Source organism: Brassica napus, chromosome A8 (genome assembly GCF_020379485.1).
Source record: "Brassica napus cultivar Da-Ae chromosome A8, Da-Ae, whole genome shotgun sequence".
In the NCBI taxonomy this organism is placed as follows: domain Eukaryota; kingdom Viridiplantae; phylum Streptophyta; class Magnoliopsida; order Brassicales; family Brassicaceae; genus Brassica; species Brassica napus.
Window position 1 is genome coordinate 15743973 of NC_063441.1, and position 22796 is coordinate 15766768.

General features: G+C 35.0%; 3 protein-coding genes across 5 annotated transcripts; 1 reads left to right on the forward strand and 2 right to left on the reverse strand.

Annotated features, from left to right (window-relative positions):
- Positions 1-126: 126 nt before the first annotated feature.
- On the reverse strand, positions 127-3986 carry LOC106361335 (probable transcriptional regulator SLK1). 2 transcript variants are annotated; one of them, XM_013801066.3, is made up of 10 exons: positions 3734-3986; positions 2778-3576; positions 2567-2698; positions 2431-2479; positions 2064-2278; positions 1852-1920; positions 1609-1709; positions 1429-1522; positions 1280-1349; positions 127-1189 (listed from the first exon to the last, which is right to left on the reverse strand). In XM_013801066.3, the coding sequence occupies exons 2-10, from the start codon at positions 3363-3365 to the stop codon at positions 384-386; spliced, it is 2124 nt and encodes a 707-aa protein (XP_013656520.1). In that variant the 5' UTR covers positions 3366-3576; positions 3734-3986; the 3' UTR covers positions 127-383. The 2 variants fall into 2 exon arrangements, with proteins under 2 accessions (XP_013656520.1, XP_013656521.1); XM_013801067.3 differs by having other exon boundaries at positions 2778-3589; positions 3734-3973.
- A 1684-nt stretch (positions 3987-5670) lies between these two features.
- On the reverse strand, positions 5671-8317 carry LOC106361333 (serine/arginine-rich splicing factor RS40-like). 2 transcript variants are annotated; one of them, XM_013801065.3, is made up of 7 exons: positions 8181-8273; positions 7724-7834; positions 7255-7447; positions 6938-7050; positions 6618-6856; positions 5990-6547; positions 5671-5892 (listed from the first exon to the last, which is right to left on the reverse strand). In XM_013801065.3, exons 4-7 carry the CDS (start codon positions 7031-7033, stop codon positions 5862-5864), a joined length of 924 nt encoding a protein of 307 aa, XP_013656519.2. In that variant the 5' UTR covers positions 7034-7050; positions 7255-7447; positions 7724-7834; positions 8181-8273; the 3' UTR covers positions 5671-5861. The 2 variants fall into 2 exon arrangements, with proteins under 2 accessions (XP_013656519.2, XP_013656518.2); XM_013801064.3 differs by lacking the exon at positions 7255-7447 and having other exon boundaries at positions 8181-8317.
- Positions 8318-12359: 4042 nt separating this feature from the next.
- Positions 12360-14494, forward strand: LOC106359887 (dehydration-responsive element-binding protein 1B-like). Its single transcript, XM_013799508.3, has one exon. The coding sequence runs from the start codon at positions 12794-12796 to the stop codon at positions 13643-13645; it is 852 nt and encodes a 283-aa protein (XP_013654962.2). The 5' UTR covers positions 12360-12793; the 3' UTR covers positions 13646-14494.
- Positions 14495-22796: the final 8302 nt, after the last annotated feature.

The following is a 22796-nucleotide window of genomic DNA, read 5'->3' on the forward strand; positions in this document are numbered from 1 at the left end:
ATGACGAGTTCTGAATGGTAAAGAGCTTAAGACCATCTTGGTGTTTCTACGGTGAGGATGCAGCAGTGAATGATGGAGCAAAGATGGGTAAATCAGTGAGCACTCCAGGTGTTAAAAGCTTGGATATAGAGTAAAGAACATCTTTATTGCATTTTGACCATGAGAGAAAAGCTGAGATGAAGTCTCGGTCACACAAATAACAGATAAAGAAACACATTACAACAACTTTACCCAGATGCAAATGTCAAATCTCATACCAAACAACAAACTGGAGAAGCATAACAACAGAGCACCATCCTAAAAAAAAAAAACCTAAAAACTCTTTCATATTGTTAAAGTCAAAGTAACCAATACCTCTGTTTCTGTTGGGGATATTACAAAGGCTACAAGCTACCATAAATATCACTGTTGTTGAAGAAGGCGTCTTCTGAGAAATCATGAGATAGTTCTGGGATTGATAAATCTTCTGGCAAATGATGATTGTTGTTGTTTGAGACGACTGCTTTGAAACTGTTGTTGCGGCTCGGAACTCGGCCTCCTCCTCCTGAGATGCTGGAAGTGGAGGCAGCTGGGTTTCTCTCTGCGTTATTGTTGCCACCACCACTCTGACCTGAAAAGGCTTGTTGCTGTTGCAAACTCGGTCCGTTTTCAGATATCTCCTGTAACAGCTGATTAAGCATCTGCTGCCCCTGGTTGTTGCCATGTGAATGGGGTGGTTGCAAGTGATGAGGAGGGCCATTCATGTTGCGCTGCTGCTGCTGCTGCTGTTGCATCTGGGGAGAGCTGGGGAATCCAGGCGTTGCTAAGTTCTGCCTCTGATGGGAGGAAGAAGATGGGCTCTGGGTTGGGTTCTGAGTAGAGAACCCCTCTTCTTTGACCGCATTTGAGTTTGAGTTATTCATAGCGTTTTGCCTCATAAGCATGCTTTGGTAGTTGGTCAGAGCTGCTGCTGCTTGAGCAGAGCCATTCATAGCTCCGCGACCAACAAGTTGATGGTGATTGTTGGAGTTGGAGCTGTTGTTGTTGTTGTTGTTGCCAATTAGGCCGTTCATTGTTCCTGGAGTCAGCGCCATCTGAGCTTGAGCTGACCCATTCATAGCTCCACTATTCCCCATATGCTCCATCTCCTGCACTTTCTGTCTCTGGAGCTTTGACGTCGCTGTCTGTTCCAAAAGCCGCCTTAACCCCTCTGCATAAGAATATTACATTCATTCAGAAACTCAAATCACATTTCAACAGGAGAGTGTGACAACTTGGTGTTTGGTCTCATTAGACTTACCAATTGGGCCAACTTTGTGCTCGCCAGTGAAATTCATCAGGTCCTTCATGCTCTTGACAACTTCAGATATCTGCAACCACTCGCAATGGCTCGCTATTAGGACTTCTTAAAGACTTCAGATACAAGACTAACAGCTAACGAGTGAGTACCTGTAGAGTTCTGATATATCTTTTTGGATAGCCAAGATCATTCAGCGACTGTAACTCCATAAACTTCGCCAGCTGCCTTCCTGCTCCCAAGACCCTGAGAAACAAATCAAAACCCAATAAACAAATGTTCCAACATGGACAATAAAAGAAACACAATTCAAGTGCTATGGATTAACTTACATGTTACTGTTTGACTGTAGATCCTGCTGAGAAACTCCCTCTGACCCACTCTCCGAGATGGTGTTCTGACATTTCTGTGCAACCTGAAGCAACTGGTTCACCTGCGTAGCCAATAATAAGTTTTCAACACACTTTCCAACACCATTGTACCATGTCTAAAACATATTTTCAAAACAATAACCACAAACGTTTTGTGGAAAGTCTTAAGCTCAGAGTAAATAGTTCATGTCATCAGAGTAACACCTGTGGAGCAATAAGTCTGCGGAGAAGAAGTTCTTCATGACGCCGAGCACAAAACTCCCAAGTAAGTATCTAGAAAGAAGCAAGGTCAAAGATTAGCTCAAGCACAGCACACTGATGATTACTTTTTTCTTTATTTTTCATGTTTAATGAATAGGCAGGGAAACAATAAATTGGAAGAATGTTCAATTTTTCAAATAATAGGATTACTCTACCTTCAAATCTTGAGAGAATATGATGCGAAGATGGCCCTCACGGACAACGCGAAACTGCTCGTGTACAGTTTCCTGAACTGCTTTTCTGTACTCTAACATCATCAGTCCATTGGTAAATCTGTGTTCTCTTGGATGGTCCAGATACAAGAGCTCGTCAATGATTCCACTCGCAAATTTGATTTCAATCAGTCTGGCAAGCACGTCGAAAGTTGCCTCTGTGGAAATGACACAAAGAAGATGACAGCTTAGCTACTAATACTATCTCAACTAAAGAGCTTTTAAAACGATAAAAAGGAGGATTTAGCATATGGAAGTTGCTTCATTGTGCTCAAGTGAAGGCATAGAACAAAACTGGCAACTCTCTTACCAAAGCCTTTTCCAGATTTGGTGCTGCAGAGATCACACTGCCACATATCCTGCAACCAAAATTATGGGTGTTACTACAAATATGCTGATGTTAGACAAACAAATATCATAACACACAGGGCTAAGAAGAAACTGACCGGAGCTGCTTGCTGAAACATGCCAAGCGCATGGTGTCCAGCACTTTCGTACTGTGACAAGCACAACCTTTGCTTTGCACGAGGTGAGAAGTACTCCGCCACAAACTTCCTCCAATAGCTAATGCAATTTTCCTACAAAAAAAAAGAACGTATCAGACTATCAGATACGGAAGGAGAACTTGTATCAATCCATAGACTAGTGTTAGCTTACGGCAGGACGTTGCTGTAGATGATACAAGTACATCATCATTTTCCGAGCACACACGCCAACGTCATAAGGACGCACATTAGGAGGGATCTGCTGCTGAGTCCCTCCTGGTTGCTGTAACTGCTGCCTCAGCTGCTGCTGCTGCTGCTGCAACTGGAGTCTCTGAGAGGGTGACATGGACTGAAGAATCTGCTGCTGTTGCCTCAGCCTCTGCTGCTGAAGCAAAGCTTGCAGCTGCGTGTTCCTTCCCGTGGGGTCCTGACGCTGGATCAGCTGCTGAAAAATCTGCTGCTGCAGCATACCCTCTTGCTTCACCTCTATCCTAGGCTTCTTATCCACGTGGGAATAATCGTTTTCCCTCATTGGAACCGAGCTCTGCCCTGCTTGCTGTTGCTGTTGCTGAGACAAGTGCTGCTGCATTGAAGCAGAGCCGTCAATAACCAAAGAACCGGGGATGTTGATGTTGTTTGAGGAGAAGGACATTGGTGTTGGCGTTGGGATACGCATGTTGTTGATGCCACTGTTCCTCTGCATATTTAGAGCTTCATGGCCAGCACCATCTGTCGTCGAATCGACCCCCGGTTTGTTCATGCCCCAGGAGAGAGCAAGAGACAGAAGGGTTCAGGGGAATGAAAAGTTTGAAACTTTAAACCGCCCACTCAGAACAAAACAACAGAATCGGATTTATACTCTAAACCCACATCTGATCACCGACCAAACTGAGATAGCTGTCGGAAACACAACAGTTCAGGATCCAATAGTTACAGTGATCTTCAAAGCCTAGTCACTCAGTGGTCAAAATCTGAAAATCAAATCTGAAAAACGGGTAAGCCTGTAAACTAGAAAAGCAGATTGTTCCTTTGATGCAACAAAGGGGAAAGATGAAATCTTTCACCACACTGGAAAGCCCTAATTATCAAAAGGAGCAAACTTGAAGTATCTCAAAAGCGTAAACTTACAGAAAGGAATGAACTTTGAATCCAATCTGCGAACTCAAATCAGAGAAGAGAGCGACTTTGAAATCAAGTAAGACTCGAATCCCAAAATCAGCAGGAATTCGAAGAGATCAAGTAGAAGAAGATATTATAAACTTTATAGCAAAGCATTGGGGAGAAAAAAAGAAACACATATTAAAGCAGACGACTAATCTCGGCCATACGCTTGACCAACGAAAAGAAAAAAAAATCAGCCATAGAAGAAAAAAAAAGAAAAAAAATAGTTATATAATGTTTTTTTTTGTTACAAAGGAGAAAAAAAGTGTTGGAGTAAGATGAGGATGATATGTTTGTTATTAATTCAACACTATAGTCAATTTAGATCTGAATGATAGCATCCGGAACAACTGCCGTGTGGTTCTAATAATGATATTATAATTATAGAAGTTTTTGTTGCTATTAGTTGCGATACGGAACGGTTAATTCCGTTACAGTTTAATTCTGTTACGCTTTGAAATTTTAGTATCTGATAATTTTTTTTTATAAAACAATATTCACTATATTTTTTATTTAAATAAAAATAGATAATTTAATGTGTATCTCTAAAATGGAAAAATATCTTTACAGGATATATTTCTCTTTTAAATGAAAATAACATAAATTGAAAACAACATTTATATTAATTATTCTAAAACTAATTAAAAATCTTAGTCTTCAATTGGTAACCATATATTTAGAAAAAATCATGGTGAAATTCTTATTCCTCAAATGTTATCTCATTTATGTTAAAAAAAATTGGTCAAATTATAGATATGAGGGTCCTACATTTTTCCTCTCATTTCCTTATGAAAAATAAAATTATGAAGATTTTTTTATAATATCAATGAGGAACAGATTGAATAGAAATTTACATATTTATGTTTATTCATTTCCTCAATTAGAATTTTATTCATCATCTATACAATTAAAAAGAAAGGAATTCTAAAAAATTTAATTAAACAAGGTTGTTGAACCATTTCATTAGACTTAACTATTTATTTGATATTACTTTATATTTCTCTAACTATATAAATACTTTACATAATTTAAATGACTCGTTTATTACTCTCATATAATCTATTATATAATTGTTCTAACAATAAATTCCCATGAATATATGACATATTATTTAAACATGTTTACACATGATGTGATCATTACTCCATATAGTTCCATTAATAGCATAATATTTGTAATGGTTTAGTTATGTTTAATAGGTATATAATTTATATTTTAAAGTTTAAATACTGATTTGGTCTTTAGTTCAGTTTTTATTTTTCGATTCCAAAGATATAGGATATACTCGGTTATTTATGAAATTTAGCTTAATTTTAGGTTTTTTTTTTCATTTTGGTATGGTTCAGTGCACCTGAGTAAATATACCTAAACCTATACATTATCTTATGTAAAAATTATATCAGAAGAATTTATTTAATTTCAAAAATAAACATGTGCTTTCTAAGCGCGGATCAAAATCTAGTTTTATTTTATTTTCGTTCAAATAAATTATCACCAATTAAATCTTTACACTCTAAATGAGGATGAAAATAATGGATAGAATAAAGAGAATTTGTACTTCCTACACACCAAATATCCCCTATTTGCACTCAATACCTTATATCATTCCAATTTTCTTTCCCCCATCATTACCATTTTCCCCCATTTGTATGGTATCCCACCCTTTTAAGTATATTGAGCTAATTTGCTCTAGAATAAATCATTTATATTTATCACTTAAAAATTACACTTTATAATTTAAAACATTGTATATGATTCTTTTTTCGTTTTTCTATTTTTAAAAATATTCATTATCAAAAATAATAATTCTTGTTATTTGGTGTTCTACACCCTCGTGAAATTTATGTGTTTTGAAGAATATCATTTTTTTTTTGTTTATGACTGGATTTCACCTGAGATACGAATAAAAAAACGAACAATTCAGTAACATTGGCACATTTAAGCACACAAGAGAGAGTTTTTCAATCCAAAAATAAAAGAGATCCGAGTTCAAAGGTATCAGAAGAGAAAGAGACTAAACACAGGACACAGAGTTTGACTACAGAACAGTTACAACACCATACTTTGATAGAGATGGTTGGATCCACTTTTTCATTCACTCTTCAGCTGGAGGCGAACGAGACCGGCTGTTAATGCATAACAAACAAAAGAAATAATGATTAGTTTCATAAATCTCAATGTATATATATATGAACATGTAACGAACTAACTTGACAATCTTACCTCTTCTGCATTGGGCTATCAGCACCATCATAGCCACCATCACTGTCCCTCCTCCCAATAGAGCCAGGGCTTTCAACTTGGCCATTCTCAGGGCTAGACCTCGACCTCTCCCTCCTTTCATTTGGGCTATCAACCTCACCATCTCCATTCTTCGAGCTCTCCTTCTTAAACGGGCTGTGATCAGGGCTCACCCTCTCTCTCTTGTTGTCAGGACTGCGGCTGTACCTGGGACTTGCACCCCTCTCCCTTCTCCGAGGACTCTCATTGCCTCTGTGGCGGTCGCGACCATACTCGGGACTGCTACGCCTTGTTCTCTTGTAAGGACTTGGGCTACGTCTTCTGCCGTAATCAGGACTGGTCCTTTCCCTTTTGTATGCAGCAACGGGACTACCACCTCGGCCATAGTCAGGGCTCCCTCTTTCTCTCTTGTAAGGAGAAGGTGATCGTCTTCTCCTTTCCGGTGACCTGTCGCGGCGTCTATCAGGACTGTGTCCGTTCCCTCTTGCATCATCATCTTTCATGGCATACTCCACCGAGATCACCTTATCCATCAGCTTACTGGATGAAAACACAAGCAGAAGGTGAGTCTTTAAGTAATGAAAACACTTGGTTAATGAGCAAAAACTACCTGTTATTGGTAGCATCCAATGCTCTAGTGGCATCCTCTTGCTCCTCGTATTGGACAAATGCAAAGTTCCTCCTGATCCTAACGTTCACAATTTTGCCATAAGGTTCAAAGTGTCTCTCTAGATCCCTGGTCCTAGTGTTATCCGCATCGAAGTTGATCACAAACAGAGTCTTGGAAGGCCTCATGGATGAGGATCTCCTTGAACCACCACCAGATCTTCTATCACCTCCACGCTCACCCTAAACACAGAACCATTAAGGTGAGCAGTATGTCAAACATCATAAGTAAAGATAAAATAACGAATGAGATCAGTCACCTACCTTAGTCCACTCAACACGAAGTCTGCGTCCCTTACGCCCAAATTCAATGCGGTCAAGGGCTCGGATAGCATCTTCAGCATCCCTCTCATCTTCCATGTACACGAAAGCAAACCCTGAAGAAAAAATGCCAAAGCATAGATCTCAGTACAAGAAGAGTGAGCAAAGTTGAGAACCTCCAGCGAACAGGAAGACAGTTCTCCCTTCTCCTTCAGCGGTCGATGGCACCAAATAGCCTCTACAGAACAAATTATTTGAACAGCCACAGAGTTTTTAAAAAAAACTCTGCAAACTAAATGACCAGTGAAGCAGTTACAGACCTTGAATTATGGAATTAATATGTCAAGGAAGAAGTGAAAATGTGGGAAGTGAGACGGTATGTGAATGAAATGAGTCCAAGAGTGGAATGTGATGAAAGTTAAGATGGCAGTGTCATTGCGGATAGAAAGTGAGACTCGTTTTTGGGGGACAATGAGATGGATATCCTTAAGGTCCATCCATGGGCCGGACATCCTGCGCCAAAGAAAACGCTGAGAATGGCGGTTTTACACTATTATTCTCAACTCAAGTATTTTGCAAACTTCCACCACGCTGCGCAGATGTGGTCTCTCTTTGGTTGACATGTGGTGGGGAAATGATTATTCCAGAGCCTTCTCGTCGAATGAACATAGAAGTGGATTTCACGACATTGCTTTCATCGCATGGCACTTAGGATACTCCTTGTTCATCGAAGTCTACCACAAAGATAACTTACACAAAAGGCAGAAAGAAAGAGAAAAAAGGGCTTACCAGCTTTCATATCCACCCTCTCAACCCTTCCGTATTTCCTGAATAGCCGTTCAAGATCACCCTCACGCGCATCATACTCAAAGTTCCCACAGAAGACTGGCTTCATGATTCCTGCACCAGTCACCATGAAAAAAAAAAAATCATGAGGCTTCCTCACAACACTTAGTACCTCAGAAGAAAACTAGTAACATAAACTTGCATCAAGACTTAATACTTTTTTTAATAATTGCAGCTCAGCTACGTCAAATCCAGACAATTAACATTAGAATCAAAAGGACCACAACAAACAAAGCATATCTAATCAGATCTAAATTAAAACACACCAAACACGAGAACAATCAAGCAAATCATGATTCTTTAACACACACAAACAAAAAAAACGAGATTGGCAAACTCAACCGAAGGAGCAAATAGATCAGATCCAAGATCTCTGAGAGTCGTAAACTAATCAATTTACCTGTAGAATGTTGAAACTGAAGTAGTTGGCAGCTGTTGTCGCGTCCAAGACCTAGAACTAGAAGAAGCTCTTTAGATATTGTTCGCGTCTCTAAAGTGAAACAGTTGGTAGGTAGATAAGAGATATAACTTTTAGCTCTTATCAGTATTGGGCTAATCCGTTAATAGTCCATTAAAAGCCCAGTAAAAGCATACCATTTTTATATCTAACAAGTTCAAACAAATTGAAATTTTCTTTTTCTCCAAAATTATTAAACTGATGTTTGGTTAAATTATCTTTATACAAAAATTAGAGCATGTGATCACAGATAATATAGAATAAAAATTTACAAATATGGGTTGAATTATATGTGGGATATTTAAGTTGGCCAAGTTTATTCATATTAATCTAATTAAACTTGAATTTGAGATTTTTTGTTTAATAGAGTATAACAAAACTGAAAATAAATACAAAAATTTTCTAAGATAGCCATTTTTAAGTTTTTGTCACAAAAATAGCTTTCAATGAAAAAATGACCAAAAGAAGTTTTATTAAAGGGTAAAAGTATATTTTTACCCTAGAGTTAATTAACTAATCTAGACTTAAGATTTAAAGTTAAAGGGTGGGGTTTTGGGGATATGGTTTCAGATTACAAAAAATAAAAATAAATATTAAAAATTTCAAAATAAAAAGAGTTATTTTGTTTTTTTTATTTGAAAACTATTTTTGTGACAAAAACTTTAAAAGAGTTATTTGAGAAAATTGTCCTGAATAAATATAATGACGTTGATTATCAACTGTAAGCATTATGGCAATTGTTTTATTTGTGTTTATTTGATATATTTTAATGGTATTACTTAGGACATTAGAATATAATATGATATGTTAGGATTTAGAGTTGATACTAAACATTATAAAACTGGAATAAAATTCGTTTACAGTTAGCAAATATTCGTAAGTTTAGCATTTGGTCCCAAAAAAACATTTGTAAGTTTATTTTTATTTGAATTATTTTTGTATTGCAAGTATATGAAAAGAAACTGAAAAGGAATCTGCAAATGTTATTAATTACATTTACTCTAAATAAGTAACTATATAGATACTTGCATACTACTTTATTTTCAAACTTGTAACTTTGAAGAATATCTTCGAAAAGTTTAAAGATGATTCTTGGACCTTTATTTAAGGGGGTGTTATTGGTTTGTGTTTTATAAGGAGTTTTAAAGATTTGAGAGTTGCAATGAGTCTAGTGTTATTTAATTAAGACTTTCTAAAACTTTGTTAAACTCTGGTGTTATTGGTTTATAAATTTGTAACAAATATTTAAAAGTTTTTAAAAGTCTAGAGTTATTGGATTCATTATTTAATAAAATCAGTAAAAGTCTTGTGTTATTCAACAAAAATGAAAGTAAATGACTTTTCCATTGTTTTTAAATATGTTGTTATTAGTTTATGATTCTACATACTTTTCGTTATAAAAAAGTATCGCAAGTTAATCATGTATTGTCAAAGTTTTTTTTTAAAATTGGATGAGATATAATTATAAATAATAGGTCAGCATCGTTTCTTCTGAAATCATCCCAAGTGAATCATTTTGCTTCGTGCTCCTCCACTACCAAGTCTGGTCTCACACCATATAAAAACAATTTACCATATCACGAGTTTGTTATTGTTGCTTTCATGATCGGAAACCTGCAAGAATATCTCTCAATCCTTTGTGTGTGTTTCTCTGTTATTACAACAACTATAATCTGTCACAGGATACAGCCCATCACTTTTGCAAAATCTCCAGTCGTTACTGGACCACAGGTTGTTCTCTTCGCTACGTCCGCATCAATGGTGATCTTGCGGACATAGAACGTGACACACAAACTCAATGCAAATACAAATGATAACAATTAACAATGCAAATAAGTAAATCATTGAGAACAGGCAAAAAAATTTGTTCCACCGTGAACTTGTTTATTAAACCATTAGCATCACGCCAATTTCGATGAATTGCATCAACAAGTAAATCAATCAGAAGTTTTGTTTCCTCTGGTCCCCATTGACTATACCCACCTTTTTCTTTATTCTTTTGTGAATCCCCCATTAGCTAGTTATATAATAATAATATCACAAGATCAACATACGAAACTAGAAAAGAACCATAAATGAAATATGAATGAAGAACTAATGCATATAATCATAGAATTATACATGACATAAATGTACCTCAGAGCTACAAATTTTGGAGAAGCTTCTGAATTGTTGCGTCTTCACATGGATATAATTTATAGAAAACATATAGCCAATGCAACAAATAATGGATAATTACGAATATGTTGCAACACAATATTGTAACACGATACTATCTTTATTATGCAATACTTCAAGATAAACTCTACAAAAGTTTATAATTATCTCTTCCCTAAAAATCTACACTAATCTATAAAACTCTTGGTAGAATTCTAAGTAAATCTAAATTTTGTTAAAATTTGGTAAATTTTTTTTATAATAATAATCATCAAAACTCTTTTATACTCATAAACCAATAACAGCCCCTAAAATACTCTCGGATGAGTGACAAGGCGAGTGTGGCCTTGTAATTATTTATCAAAAGAGGTTTCCGAAAATGGAATATGGTAACCGAAGCAACCGCTTTAATCAAACCACGAAATTTTAACAGAAACCAAAACGATATTCCAAAAACAGAAAGATGGGTTCCACAAGAGACGTCATGGGCCCGTCAAAATATCCAAACCGTGGCTTAACAGCGGAATACAGTGTCCCTACGAGCGTGCCTTTCCCATGCACTAGTCACTTGTGCCCTACGTAGCCCCACTGTCACGTCACCTTCGAGCCTTTACTTTCTTCTTAAGGAAAACATTTTCTTCTGACATCTTTTCATCACCAATACTTTTTGCCCTTTATGTTTGTCGTCTTGCTTTTTCTCCTAAGGTGTCTCTATACTCAATAGTGAGTAACGTGTTAAATTTGAGAGTGAGTGACGACGAGAGTGACGTTCTTTTTTGTAAGCGGAATATATGTTAGAAATGATACTATATTATCGAGATACGATTATTGTTTTTGTATGTTGATTGAGCCCTTGACTCTAAAGGCCTTCTTACACCCACGTGACTGGATTTAAACCACAAGTTTTTCATAGATAGATTTGAGATATTTTAATATCTACAGTTTTTGACCAAAAAGGAGATATTGTTTTATTAATATAATCGAGAGAGTGATGTATAACTTGATAATGTATCGGTTTACTCTCATCCATGGCTTCAGTCTTCAGACGAAACTAGCTTCATTTGTACAATATGTCTAACACTATATTTATGTTCGTATATTACACCAACTTAGTACTTTAAGAAACATATGTCTGGGGATAAGCGACAAACACAATCGTATTCATATTATATTCGAACTTCAAATTCATACTGTGTGTGTACTTATAAAATCGTTTTGATTATTAAACAAGTACCAAAAGGATAGAAAACCTGTGGTTTTATAGTGTATATATTGTAAAAGAAAAACGAAAGAGCCATTGTCCATTACTCCAAGGGTTATAAGCTAGTCAACCTTCCTTTCACAAATATCCCTTATTTATTCCCTTAACTCATTGTGCAATCCAAACCATGATAGTGCTTAATTTTTAGCAAGAGAGACTTTCGTTGAGTAGGTAAATTATCGAAAATATCTTTCTTTGTTCCAAAACCAAACTTGTTAATCTCTTCACTAAAAAGTAAAAACCCTATAATATGTCGACGGCTTCCCTCTTCATCACCTCTCTCTCTCTCGTACAAACTTGTAGCCTTGACAGCAATTGAGTTAAAACTATAATATCCTTTCTCACTACAATCACACAACACTTACCAACGATTTAGATTTCACTTATTAACCGATAAAATTTTAATAAACACAGTTATATTTATTTGAAGTTTACCATTTATCATTCATTAATGCATTAGAAATGTAAAAATGCATATTTTCTTCTTTTTTTTTGATCAAACATATTCATTCATAAAGGAAATAGAGGGAGTATACGATAATAATAAATAGACAGTACTTAAGCTATTATTATTCTTTGAGCAACACACTTAAGCTATTATTTCGCAGATCTTTTAGATTTCGTGATTCTAGATGGGTTGATCAATAATAGCATTTTGTTTATTCATGGAATTTAATAGATAAATACAGAGTTGTCCTACACAAAACAAACACAGCCACACATTCGCACAATAAAAGTTAAAAACTCCCATAAAGGTGTAACGAGTGAAGAGTCAAAAGCCATACACATAAAGGTCAAGATGTCACGTGGCGTCCGATGAGTGAATGAAAACAACGCATTCACACAAAACCGTGGGATCACTTAACTGTGTTCTGTCCACATGTCACTCGCAGAGCCAAAAACACCGTGTTCTTCTCAAATCATACCCCACACAATTCCAATATTTCGGGCCAATATAAACACCAACTCTTATTCCCACTTTTCTCAAACCACAAACTTTTAAAATCCACCTGAAAAAGAACATAAAGAGAGATAGATAAAATAGATATTTTATCAAACCGGACAGAACAAAGATCTTGTTAGTTAGTTACTTACTGTACTCAGCCTTATCCAGTTTTTTTCAAAAGATTTTTCAACAATGAACACATTCCCTGCGTCCACTGAAATGGTTGGCTCCGAGAACGAGTCTCCGGTTACTACGGTAGCAGGAGGTGATTATTATCCCATGTTGGCGGCAAGCTGTCCGAAGAAGCCAGCGGGTAGGAAGAAGTTTCAGGAGACACGTCACCCCATTTACCGAGGAGTTCGTCTGAGAAAGTCAGGTAAGTGGGTGTGTGAAGTGAGGGAACCAAACAAGAAATCTAGAATTTGGCTTGGAACTTTCAAAACAGCTGAGATGGCAGCTCGTGCTCACGACGTCGCTGCCCTAGCCCTCCGTGGAAGAGGCGCCTGCCTCAATTATGCGGACTCGGCTTGGCGGCTCCGCATCCCGGAGACAACCTGCCACAAGGATATCCAGAAGGCTGCTGCTGAAGCCGCATTGGCTTTTGAGGCTGAGAAAAGTGATGTGACGATGCAAAATGGCCTGAACATGGAGGAGACGACGGCGGTGGCTTCTCAGGCTGAAGTGAATGACACGACGACAGAACATGGCATGAACATGGAGGAGGCAACGGCAGTGGCTTCTCAGGCTGAGGTGAATGACACGACGACGGATCATGGCGTAGACATGGAGGAGACAATGGTGGAGGCTGTTTTTACTGGGGAACAAAGTGAAGGGTTTAACATGGCGAAGGAGTCGACGGTGGAGGCTGCTGTTGTTACGGAGGAACCGAGCAAAGGATCTTACATGGACGAGGAGTGGATGCTCGAGATGCCGACCTTGTTGGCTGATATGGCGGAAGGGATGCTTTTGCCGCCGCCGTCCGTACAATGGGGACAGAATGATGACTTCGAAGGAGATGTGGACATGAACCTCTGGAGTTATTAATACTCGTATTTTTAAAATTATTTATTGTGCAATAATTTTTTATCGAATTTCGAATTCTGCCTTTAATTTTTAATGGGGATCTTTATTTGTGTGGGAAACGAGTGTAAATGTTCCGCCGTGGTGTTGTCAAAATGCTGATTATTTTTTGTGTGCAGCATAATCACGTTTGGTTTCCTTTACACTCGAAATTTAGTTTAAATACAAATAGAGTAGAAAAGAGAAAGAATGTTATTAGATGAAAACGGAGAAATCAAAAAATGGATTCAGTATAAATTTTAAAGTGATTGTGTATTAAAATGACAAATATTCACTATTTAGATATAATTTGTAAAAGATTTTGAAATCCAAGAGGCAAGAGATATTAATTTGAAAACATATTTTCAAAGGTTATAATTTTTTTTGAATAGCATCTCTCTAAGAGCATGTAGAAGAAAAATAACTTTTATTAATAAAATAATTATATATTTAAAATTTATTTTAATAAAATAAATCATTCACAAAATGACACGTAGAAGAAAATTAAGAAACTAAGCTAAGAGATGTCTTAGAGCATCTCCAATGGTGTTACCACCATTGGAGTCCTTAACATTATTAAACTATATTTTTTTTTAATTTGAATAGTTAAGGATCTTAATCAAAATTGTATCTCCAATGGTGTTTTCTAATTTGAAATCCTTAGGATATGACAAAATGAGAGCAAACATACACAAGTATCCAGCGTATACAAAAATATAGAGGCACCAAACCCATTGATACCAACATTTCTTATTAGCATCCTCTGAAATACTCAAGACATGTTGGATGAGCCTGTTGCAGGGATTGAATGACTGACAACAAACGGAGGGCGGAGAGCTTTGTGGTTGGCTTGCTTCTTTGCGAGCTTTGAACATCTCCTCCGGCTCAACAACAACCATCCTTTTGACCTGCTCACCAAAAGAAACTCGTTTGAAGTTAGTATCACGCTTGAGAGAAGAACATGACATGTAACAAAGTGAGACAAAAAAAAAGCATAAGCATAAGCAAAACCTGTTGAATCATTCCTCTAGTGGAAGAAGTGTTAGAGTGCAAAACAGTGCGATGGCATCTGCGGAGTCCCATAGCCTCGAGTGTACGCCTGTGAAGCTTCCTGGTTCCAGGGAGACCTCTCACTAAGGTTATGTACAAGCTCTCGCTCCATTGAATGGGCACCTGTGCTTTGAATGCTCTAAACCCACTCATCCTTTTATGTCTCTCTGTTAACCAATGAGAAAAAATCATCACAACACACAAAAAAGAAGAAGCTATACATCACTAAAGCATGAGTCAAAACTTCTCTACAATCTTAGCCAAATCAAACAGTCAGCTTCAATTTTCAAAAAGCAAAGACTAAATCAAATTTGGAGTCTTGAAGGATGCTCAGTATGAATCTATCAGAAATAAGAATTCAGAGACAGGATTCTCGATATGGATCTCTTAAATTGACATATGAACGAGGCAATCAATGACTTGTGGTACGAGTCGGGGTAGGAGAGGGAGATATACCTTATGCGAGAGTTCCGGTGAAAGCGATCGGTGAGGATTATTAACTGAAGACGGCGAACAGAGCTCGGAGATGTATGAGCTTCTGCGCCGTTGTTCGAGCCCGACGAGCTTGCTTCGTGGTCCTTCTGGAGAGCCGGAATCGCCGAGTTCATCGCCACGTTTCTCTTCCTTTACATCACTGTGTTGACCTTCGCTCTCGTCTACTGCACCGCTGGTATATCCGGTAAGTCACCACCACACTCCAGATTCTCCGATCTGACGGTTTCTAATTTTTTCAGATTCTTCGTTATCTAGATAGATAGATGGTAGATCACAATTGATTTCATCACAAGCTCTGCCACGTCACTAAGGACTAAGGTGTTTAAATCCTTAATTAAGGATCATTCTTAACTTTACCTTCCTCTTTTAATATTTTTTTAATCAAAAAGCATTAAGGATTTTGACTAAGGATTGCACATTTTTTACCGTTGTACATGCTCTTACATCTCTTAAACATGTCCTGAGTAGAAACAATATAGGGGCACTGCAGTTATTAGCAAAAGTTATGGGGTATCTAATGGATAGAAAAAGTTATGGGCATTACTATAAATAGCAAAAATATAGTGAATGAACAGCGGAAGATTTGGAGCAAAAGTTTCAGGAAAGTTAACACACAAAATTATAGATATGGGTTGACTTATATCCTATGTAGGATATTTAAGTTTACCAATTTGATGCAGTTTTTTTTGACAAAACCAATTTGATTCATATTAATCTGAATAAACTTGATTTGATCATTTATTTAACGAATTAGAGTTTGAGGTGATTTTGTTTAATAGAGTGAAAATAATTATAATGATGTCAAACACTAATTTTAAGCATGTGGTGTTTAGTTTAGCTGTCACGTTATTTATAGTTTTATATATTTGATCTGTACTATTTAAAATTTAATACAGTATGATGTATTATATATTTATATATTACTGTCTATAGTTGATATTAACACGTTATAAAAGAACGGCTCCATCTTACCAAGTAATTTGTAAGCTTTATCTATGCTTAGAAAACCCGTAGGCTGTAATCATTGTCAGGGTTGGCCCTAATATGTTTGTTATGTAAAGCGGAACATATATCATACCAAATCAAACTTGGGTGTAGATAAAATGTTGTCTCAAATAGTGTTTTAAAAAGACGTGTTCTGATTCCTAGCTTCAACGGTCTCTTATACAGAAATAACTAAATAGAGATGTTTACAGTATTCTACTTTTAGCCGCGTGGTGATCTCCAATTGGTAAATCCTTTGTCTTTAACATAAAAAAGAATCAGTACGATATTGTCGTGAACAAACACAAATTAACCCCGAAGAAAATACATGGCTTAACAGAGTAAAAGATAATTGAGATATATACTCGTTTATGGTCTGCATATTGATTATGTGAAAGAATATTTACAATCTTTTTGATTCCTATTTATACTAATCTCAAAATCCAATATTATTTTTCTCTTTAGCTAAACATATTTAGCAAATGTATCTTTCCTAATCATAAAAGGCATATTGTGCTGTGGGAGCTCCCCCATATGTCGATCTTGATCTTTGTCTATAATTTACTGGTGCATAGTAATATTACTCAATTCCAAAATTAATAGAAAATCAACAAGATCATGATTTATAAGATTATGAGTCGAAAACAAGACTATGAAAAGATTGTAAAGATTTATTACTATTTTAATTTAGAAAGTTTGCCTTCAAGCTATGACAACTTAATCTCCGACGGATCTGCAAGAAAATGGTGAGTAATTTTTAAGTTCATCGGAAATTTGCAGAAACTTTCTGATAAAAAGAGATTTTCGACGAATTCTCGGTAAGTTTGTTGGAATTTTCTAAGAAACAATGTGAAGTTCCGACAAATACGTATTTTCGGAAATTTCTGGATAATATTGTCGAAGAATCTCGGGTTGTACTGACAAATGAGCATTCTCTGTGTTTGGTTGGAGTTGCATCGGAAAGTTGACAGTATTAAAATAAATTATTTTTGTCCATTTTCATTGAATTTCTAGATAAATGTTAGTCGGAAGTTGTCCACTACAAAAAGAAGTGCCAGTCCATTGCATGCATAAAGAAAATACAGAAAGAAAATAATAATAATAATAATAATAATAATAATAGCCAAACCTAATATTTGTGGTCATGGAAGCATTATGGTCAAAGTTTAAAAGCTTATACACCATGTTTGCGGTTCGATTCTCAGAGGAAGCGTAATTTCTTGCATATTATAGTATGCATGCTTTTTGGAGGTTCCAACGTGCTTTATGTATAGATGTTCGTTGTGGTCGTGTGATGCAGAGAGAGCATGTTTATCGAAGATGTTGTACATGCAGAACCATTCGTCGATCCAAGTGTTATAGGGAAAGCTACATCGTGGAATTGCTGTTCGTGAAGTTGTTCTTCATGCTCGCATATGCTGCATGTATTGTTCTTCAAACCAAGGGTCCTTGAACCACCACCCTTGGACTCCTTGCACCACCACAATGCATCTCCTTCCACCACCGTCACTGCTCACTCCACCTCCACCATCACGGCCAGGTCCATATCCTACATCCGTACCATCGCCCACTACATCGCTACCGTTCACCCTACACCCCACTAATATTTATTTTTTTATAGATGTTTTATATTTAATATATTTATATGTATTGTATTGAATATTCAGTAATTTTAATATTATTTGAGTTTTTTTCTTTTTCTTAATTAAAAATATTAAGTTGTCGTAAGTTTATCAGGGTATATTTTCCGGAATATCATCATAATGGTCCTACCACTTTCCGACAAATACTTCTAACGCTATTTGTGATCGGAATTTACCGATTAATTTCTGACAAATGGAGCTTCTGAGACCCAAACTCCGACTAAAGTTTGATTGTCGGATTTTTTCAAAACATCTATTACCGACCAACTTCAGATGAATATGACTGTCAGAGTTTACGCTTTATTCTTGTAGTGATAAATATATTATTTGCATTTATGCTTATTTTAGTTTATATAATGTTGCCTTGCTTTATAAGTTTAATGTAATTTGTAATACACTTCAGACTGAAATACTCTCAAACTACCGTTTATTTTTATAATGTTGCCTCTTACGCTTCCAACCCTTTATTTTTACGGACAGGACCTGGTTGGACGAATCTTTTTATGTTTCAGAACCCTGCATTGTGCCCCAACTGGCAACAATAGGGGTGGGCGTTCGGGTACCCGTTCGGGTTCGGATCGGGTATTTCGGATTTTCGGGTATTTCGGTATAGAGGTGTAGAACCCGTTCGGGTATTTTTGTACTTCGGGTCGGGTTCGGGTATTTTTAGTTCGGATTCGGTTATTTCGGATCGGGTTCGGATATTTAGATTTTGAAAAAAAAATTAAAATTTTCATTTCTCAAGTTTCTTGTATTTAAAAATATAACTTTCAGTTAACTAATTTTTATTTCTAATAGATTGAATGGTTAATAGATTTGGACATAACATTTTAAAACTAAAAAGACACTAATTTAGTTATTTTTAAAAAAATTTGGATGTATCTTTTTGTTAATTTTTGAAATAAAAAATTTGACATGCATTTTAAGTGAATAGCAAATCATTTTTTTCCGTAATTGTATGTATATCATATGAACTTAAAGTATGTGTAGTATCAATATAAATATTTTATATAAAATGAGAGATATAAACTAGAAATATAAGGTTAATTATACATATGTTCGGTTATCTTCGGATATCCATTCGGGTTCGGGTATTACCCGTTCGGGTTCGGGTATCCAATCTCTCCTTATTCAATACCCGTTCGGGTATTTTGCTACTTCGGTTCGGATTTCGGTTCGGGTTTTTCGGATCGGGTTCGGGTGCCACTTCGGATATCGGGTAAAGTGCCCACCCCTAGGCAACATTATAGCACATTATTGTTTTATGATATAATAAATTAGATGATTTTCTAATCTAAAACCAATTGATAATAAATGTATTAATTTTATATGCTAATGTTTTTAAAACTTTCGATGTGAAACTTTATTTCTAATATGCCTTTTGGATATGATGATCTTTTAACCATTAACTAGATTTTGACCCGCGCTTCGAAAGCGCGGGCTTTTTTGGCTAATGACAATGTTCAATATAAATTAATGTTTTATTTTTAATGTACATTAATAAGTTACAAAATCGTATTATATCAAAAAAGGAATGAGTTATTGTCTAAAATTATTTCTATTGTCTAAAATTATATATCATTTAATTTATTTGAGATATTGCATGTATTTTTTTTTTTTTACAACTGAGATATGGTATGTATATTCTTATGTTACAACAATATTTTTATATTTTATGTGTATTTTATAAAAGTTTTATTTGTTGTTGGTCAGATAGAAGATTTACTTGGCAAATTTTGGGATAATTTATCAGTATAGATTTGTAGGTTTTTAATAGTTTTTGAAATATTTTTGTACCCGAATCAGATCCGCGGTTGAACCGGTAAATTCGTTGATCCGAATATAATACAATCTGGATTTTGTTAAAATACGATATATAAAAACCTGATAAACCCCGGTAGAAATCCAAAATCTGATTATTTACCCGCAATTTGATACTGGTTGATCTGATACAATCTTATAAGAATCTAATGATATTTATTTATAAAAAAATTGTTTTAAACTTTTGTTATACTTTTTAATAGTACAAAAATTTGAATAACTATTTGATTTGTGATTCTTTAATTTTCGATAAAAATTTTACTATATCATTAGAGAAAATGAAGAAAATTGAACAGAAAAAAACTATATTTATTGTTAAAATTTAATATTATTGAGATGAATTAGTATTTTGGAACTGTTAAATATTATTATATTACAAAGTTATATTATATCGAAGAAGGTAATTTTTAAAAATATTATATAATTTATAAATTAGTTTATTTGAGAATTTGTATGTACACTTTTTTGTAATTTTCTTTTAGGCATAGACATTTTATCGAGACAAAAAAATCAAACAGGTTTGGTTCGGCTTTGGGTCCAGGGTAAAGTACCAATTAGGTATTTTTTGGATCTATTGGTCTCTGTTTAAGTCTGGATCCTACCCAAGACTCGTTGCATACACATAGTACCCAAACTGTTTAATGTATATTAGATATATTTGTATATTTAAGATATATTTCGGTATTACATATATTTTTATGTTTTGGGTTTAGGCTTTGGTTATAGTTTTGGATTTTTGGATAAAATTAAGATTATAATTATATCAATACGCCCAAGCGGGTGTTTTGTTTTTATTTTTTTCTAGTAAATAATTTTGAATTCTTGTAATAACAAAAGAATATTATGATATAAGGCTTACATTTTCTGTTTTCTAGGTATAATATAAACTGTATTTCCTCACGTCGGCCAATGGTTAAAATCAGTGAATATTATAAATATTTAAGGAAATTTTATGAAATGTGAAATTAATTTTACTAACATTAAGAAATGTAAAACTGAAGACTTGAGGTGTATATTGGTTAATATATATTGAATTGATGCAAGAATTGGTAATATGAACTTGATCAATACTTTTTTTAACTTGATCAATACTTAAAAAATATGAATGATATAGTATATAGTTTATCAGACTCCATCCTGATTTAGTAATATAAATCTAATTTTGGACTATAAACTGGTAATTGAATGGTTATCGATAATTAATAATAACTCGTTCCTTTTCATATGTTTATATTCCATGTATTTCATACTTGAGTAAAATGGTGGGTGTAGTATATTTGAGAATGTCAATATAAGACTTACATTTATTGTGGGCCATTTAGGTATGCTTGGATATAGACAATTATTGTGATCCACGATATTAGGAATTTTCATTAACTTTTGATGATAACACAAAAGATAAAATCATAGTTAGAATAAATAATGTATAGTTAGAGAAATATAAAGTAATACCAAAAAAATAGCTAAGTCCAATGAAAGGGTCCAAACAATATTTTTAAGTAGATTTATTAAAACTTCTTCCCTTTTAATAGTATTGATTTCGAAATATTAAGCAAGAACACCAATTTTGGGTTGGAACGAATATGAATCGGATTAGATTGCGTATATCAGGCTGTGGTATTCTATTAGATTAGATGAATTGACAACATAAAATCAATTGATAATAAATAGATTGATCCATTATTTATATATTAATTAGTTAATAGGTTTTCCAATTTTCTTATGTGTGATTTTGTTTCTAGTATGACATAATTTGTTTATATGCTAGTAGTTTATATGGTGTCATTTTGATTGATTGTGACGAGTCTGTGGCTGAATTCAAACATTTTAATGGCTGGTTCTGTGGCGACAAACAAATACTGTATATTCAGGGCGTACCATGTTTTCTCTGGGGTACAAAACAGTTAGGTTATTTATCCTACAAAGAGGAAATAAACACTTTGTACACTTAGAAAAGTGACCCACACATCAAAACTCAAAAGTGACTAGTATAATATACATATTTAAAAGAATGCTCTTATATGTGTGTATGATAACAACTCAAAACAAAATGAGAGCACGTATGATATCTTTCTCGCAGATCTTTTAGGTCCATTTGTTTCTAGATGGTTGATCAATGATGGAATTTTGTTTATACAGGGATGTTAATAGTTATATACAGGATTGCCCTACACAAACACAGCCACACACTCACTCAGGACAGGTCAAAAACTCTCATAAAGGTTTAACGAGTGAAGAGTCAGCAGCCAAGCCAAAAGGGTCAAGATGACACGTGCATGCTAGTGAATGAATACCCCGGTCGAGAGACAAGGTGACTGGCCTTAAAGAAACATTTGTCAAAAGAGGTTTCCGAAAATGGAAAATAAAACCGAAGCAACCGCTTTCAGCAAACCGCGAATTTAATAGAGACCAAACCGGTGTTCCAAAAACAGAAAGATGGGTCCTATTATCCTATAAGAGAGCTCATGGCCCCGTGGCTTAAATATTAGTTCTAATACTATCACGTCACCTTCAAGCCTTACTTTCTTGTTAAGAAAATCATTTTCTTGTCATTTTTTTTCATCATTCATCACCACTAGTTTTTGCCCTTTATGTTTTGTCGTCTTGTTTTTTTTCTCCGAAGGTGTCTCTATACTCAATAGTGAGTAACGTGTGGGAATTGAGAGTGACGTTCCTTTGTATGCGAATATATGTTAGGAAAGATACTCTATATTGAGATACTTTTCTTTTACTGTATTAAAGACCTTTCTGCACCACGTGAATATATCGAAGAGAAATTTGAGCATATAACGAAAAAAATCTATATTTCACCAACTAACCATATAACTCTTTGTCTTCTATTTTCTTCTTTATATCTTTCTCTACCCTCTTACTACAAAACTAATATTTTTTTTCAAATATAGTCATTCAGTAAATTAATCCTATATTTAATCCACAAGTTTGTTTTGGAACAAGAACCACAATTTTTTATTTATAATATTTGAATTATTTTATCGATATTTGACTAAACAAAAAAAAATATTTTATTTATTGGTATAATGGATATTCGAGTTAGATTGTGTAGATAAGATTTGATATTCTATGACAAACTGTCAACTAAAAAAAACTTATAATGTGTGACTTTGTTATAATATGACAGAATT

Excerpts from the sequence above, each read along its gene's own strand:
- LOC106361335 (XM_013801066.3), bottom strand. The coding sequence starts at position 3,365 with ATGAACAAACCGGGGGTCGATTCGACGACAGATGGTGCTGGCCATGAA. Across the intron at positions 2,699-2,777 it reads ATCTACAGCAACGTCCTGCC|GAAAATTGCATTAGCTATTG; the intron begins GTAAGCTAACAC and ends TTTTTTTTGTAG. Across the intron at positions 1,350-1,428 it reads GATATATCAGAACTCTACAG|ATATCTGAAGTTGTCAAGAG; the intron begins GTACTCACTCGT and ends GAGTGGTTGCAG.
- LOC106361333 (XM_013801064.3), bottom strand. The coding sequence starts at position 7,829 with ATGAAGCCAGTCTTCTGTGGGAACTTTGAGTATGATGCGCGTGAGGGT. Across the intron at positions 6,548-6,617 it reads TTGGATGCTACCAATAACAG|TAAGCTGATGGATAAGGTGA; the intron begins GTAGTTTTTGCT and ends GTTTTCATCCAG. Across the intron at positions 5,893-5,989 it reads GATAGCCCAATGCAGAAGAG|CCGGTCTCGTTCGCCTCCAG; the intron begins GTAAGATTGTCA and ends ATGCATTAACAG.
- LOC106359887 (XM_013799508.3), top strand. The coding sequence starts at position 12,794 with ATGAACACATTCCCTGCGTCCACTGAAATGGTTGGCTCCGAGAACGAG.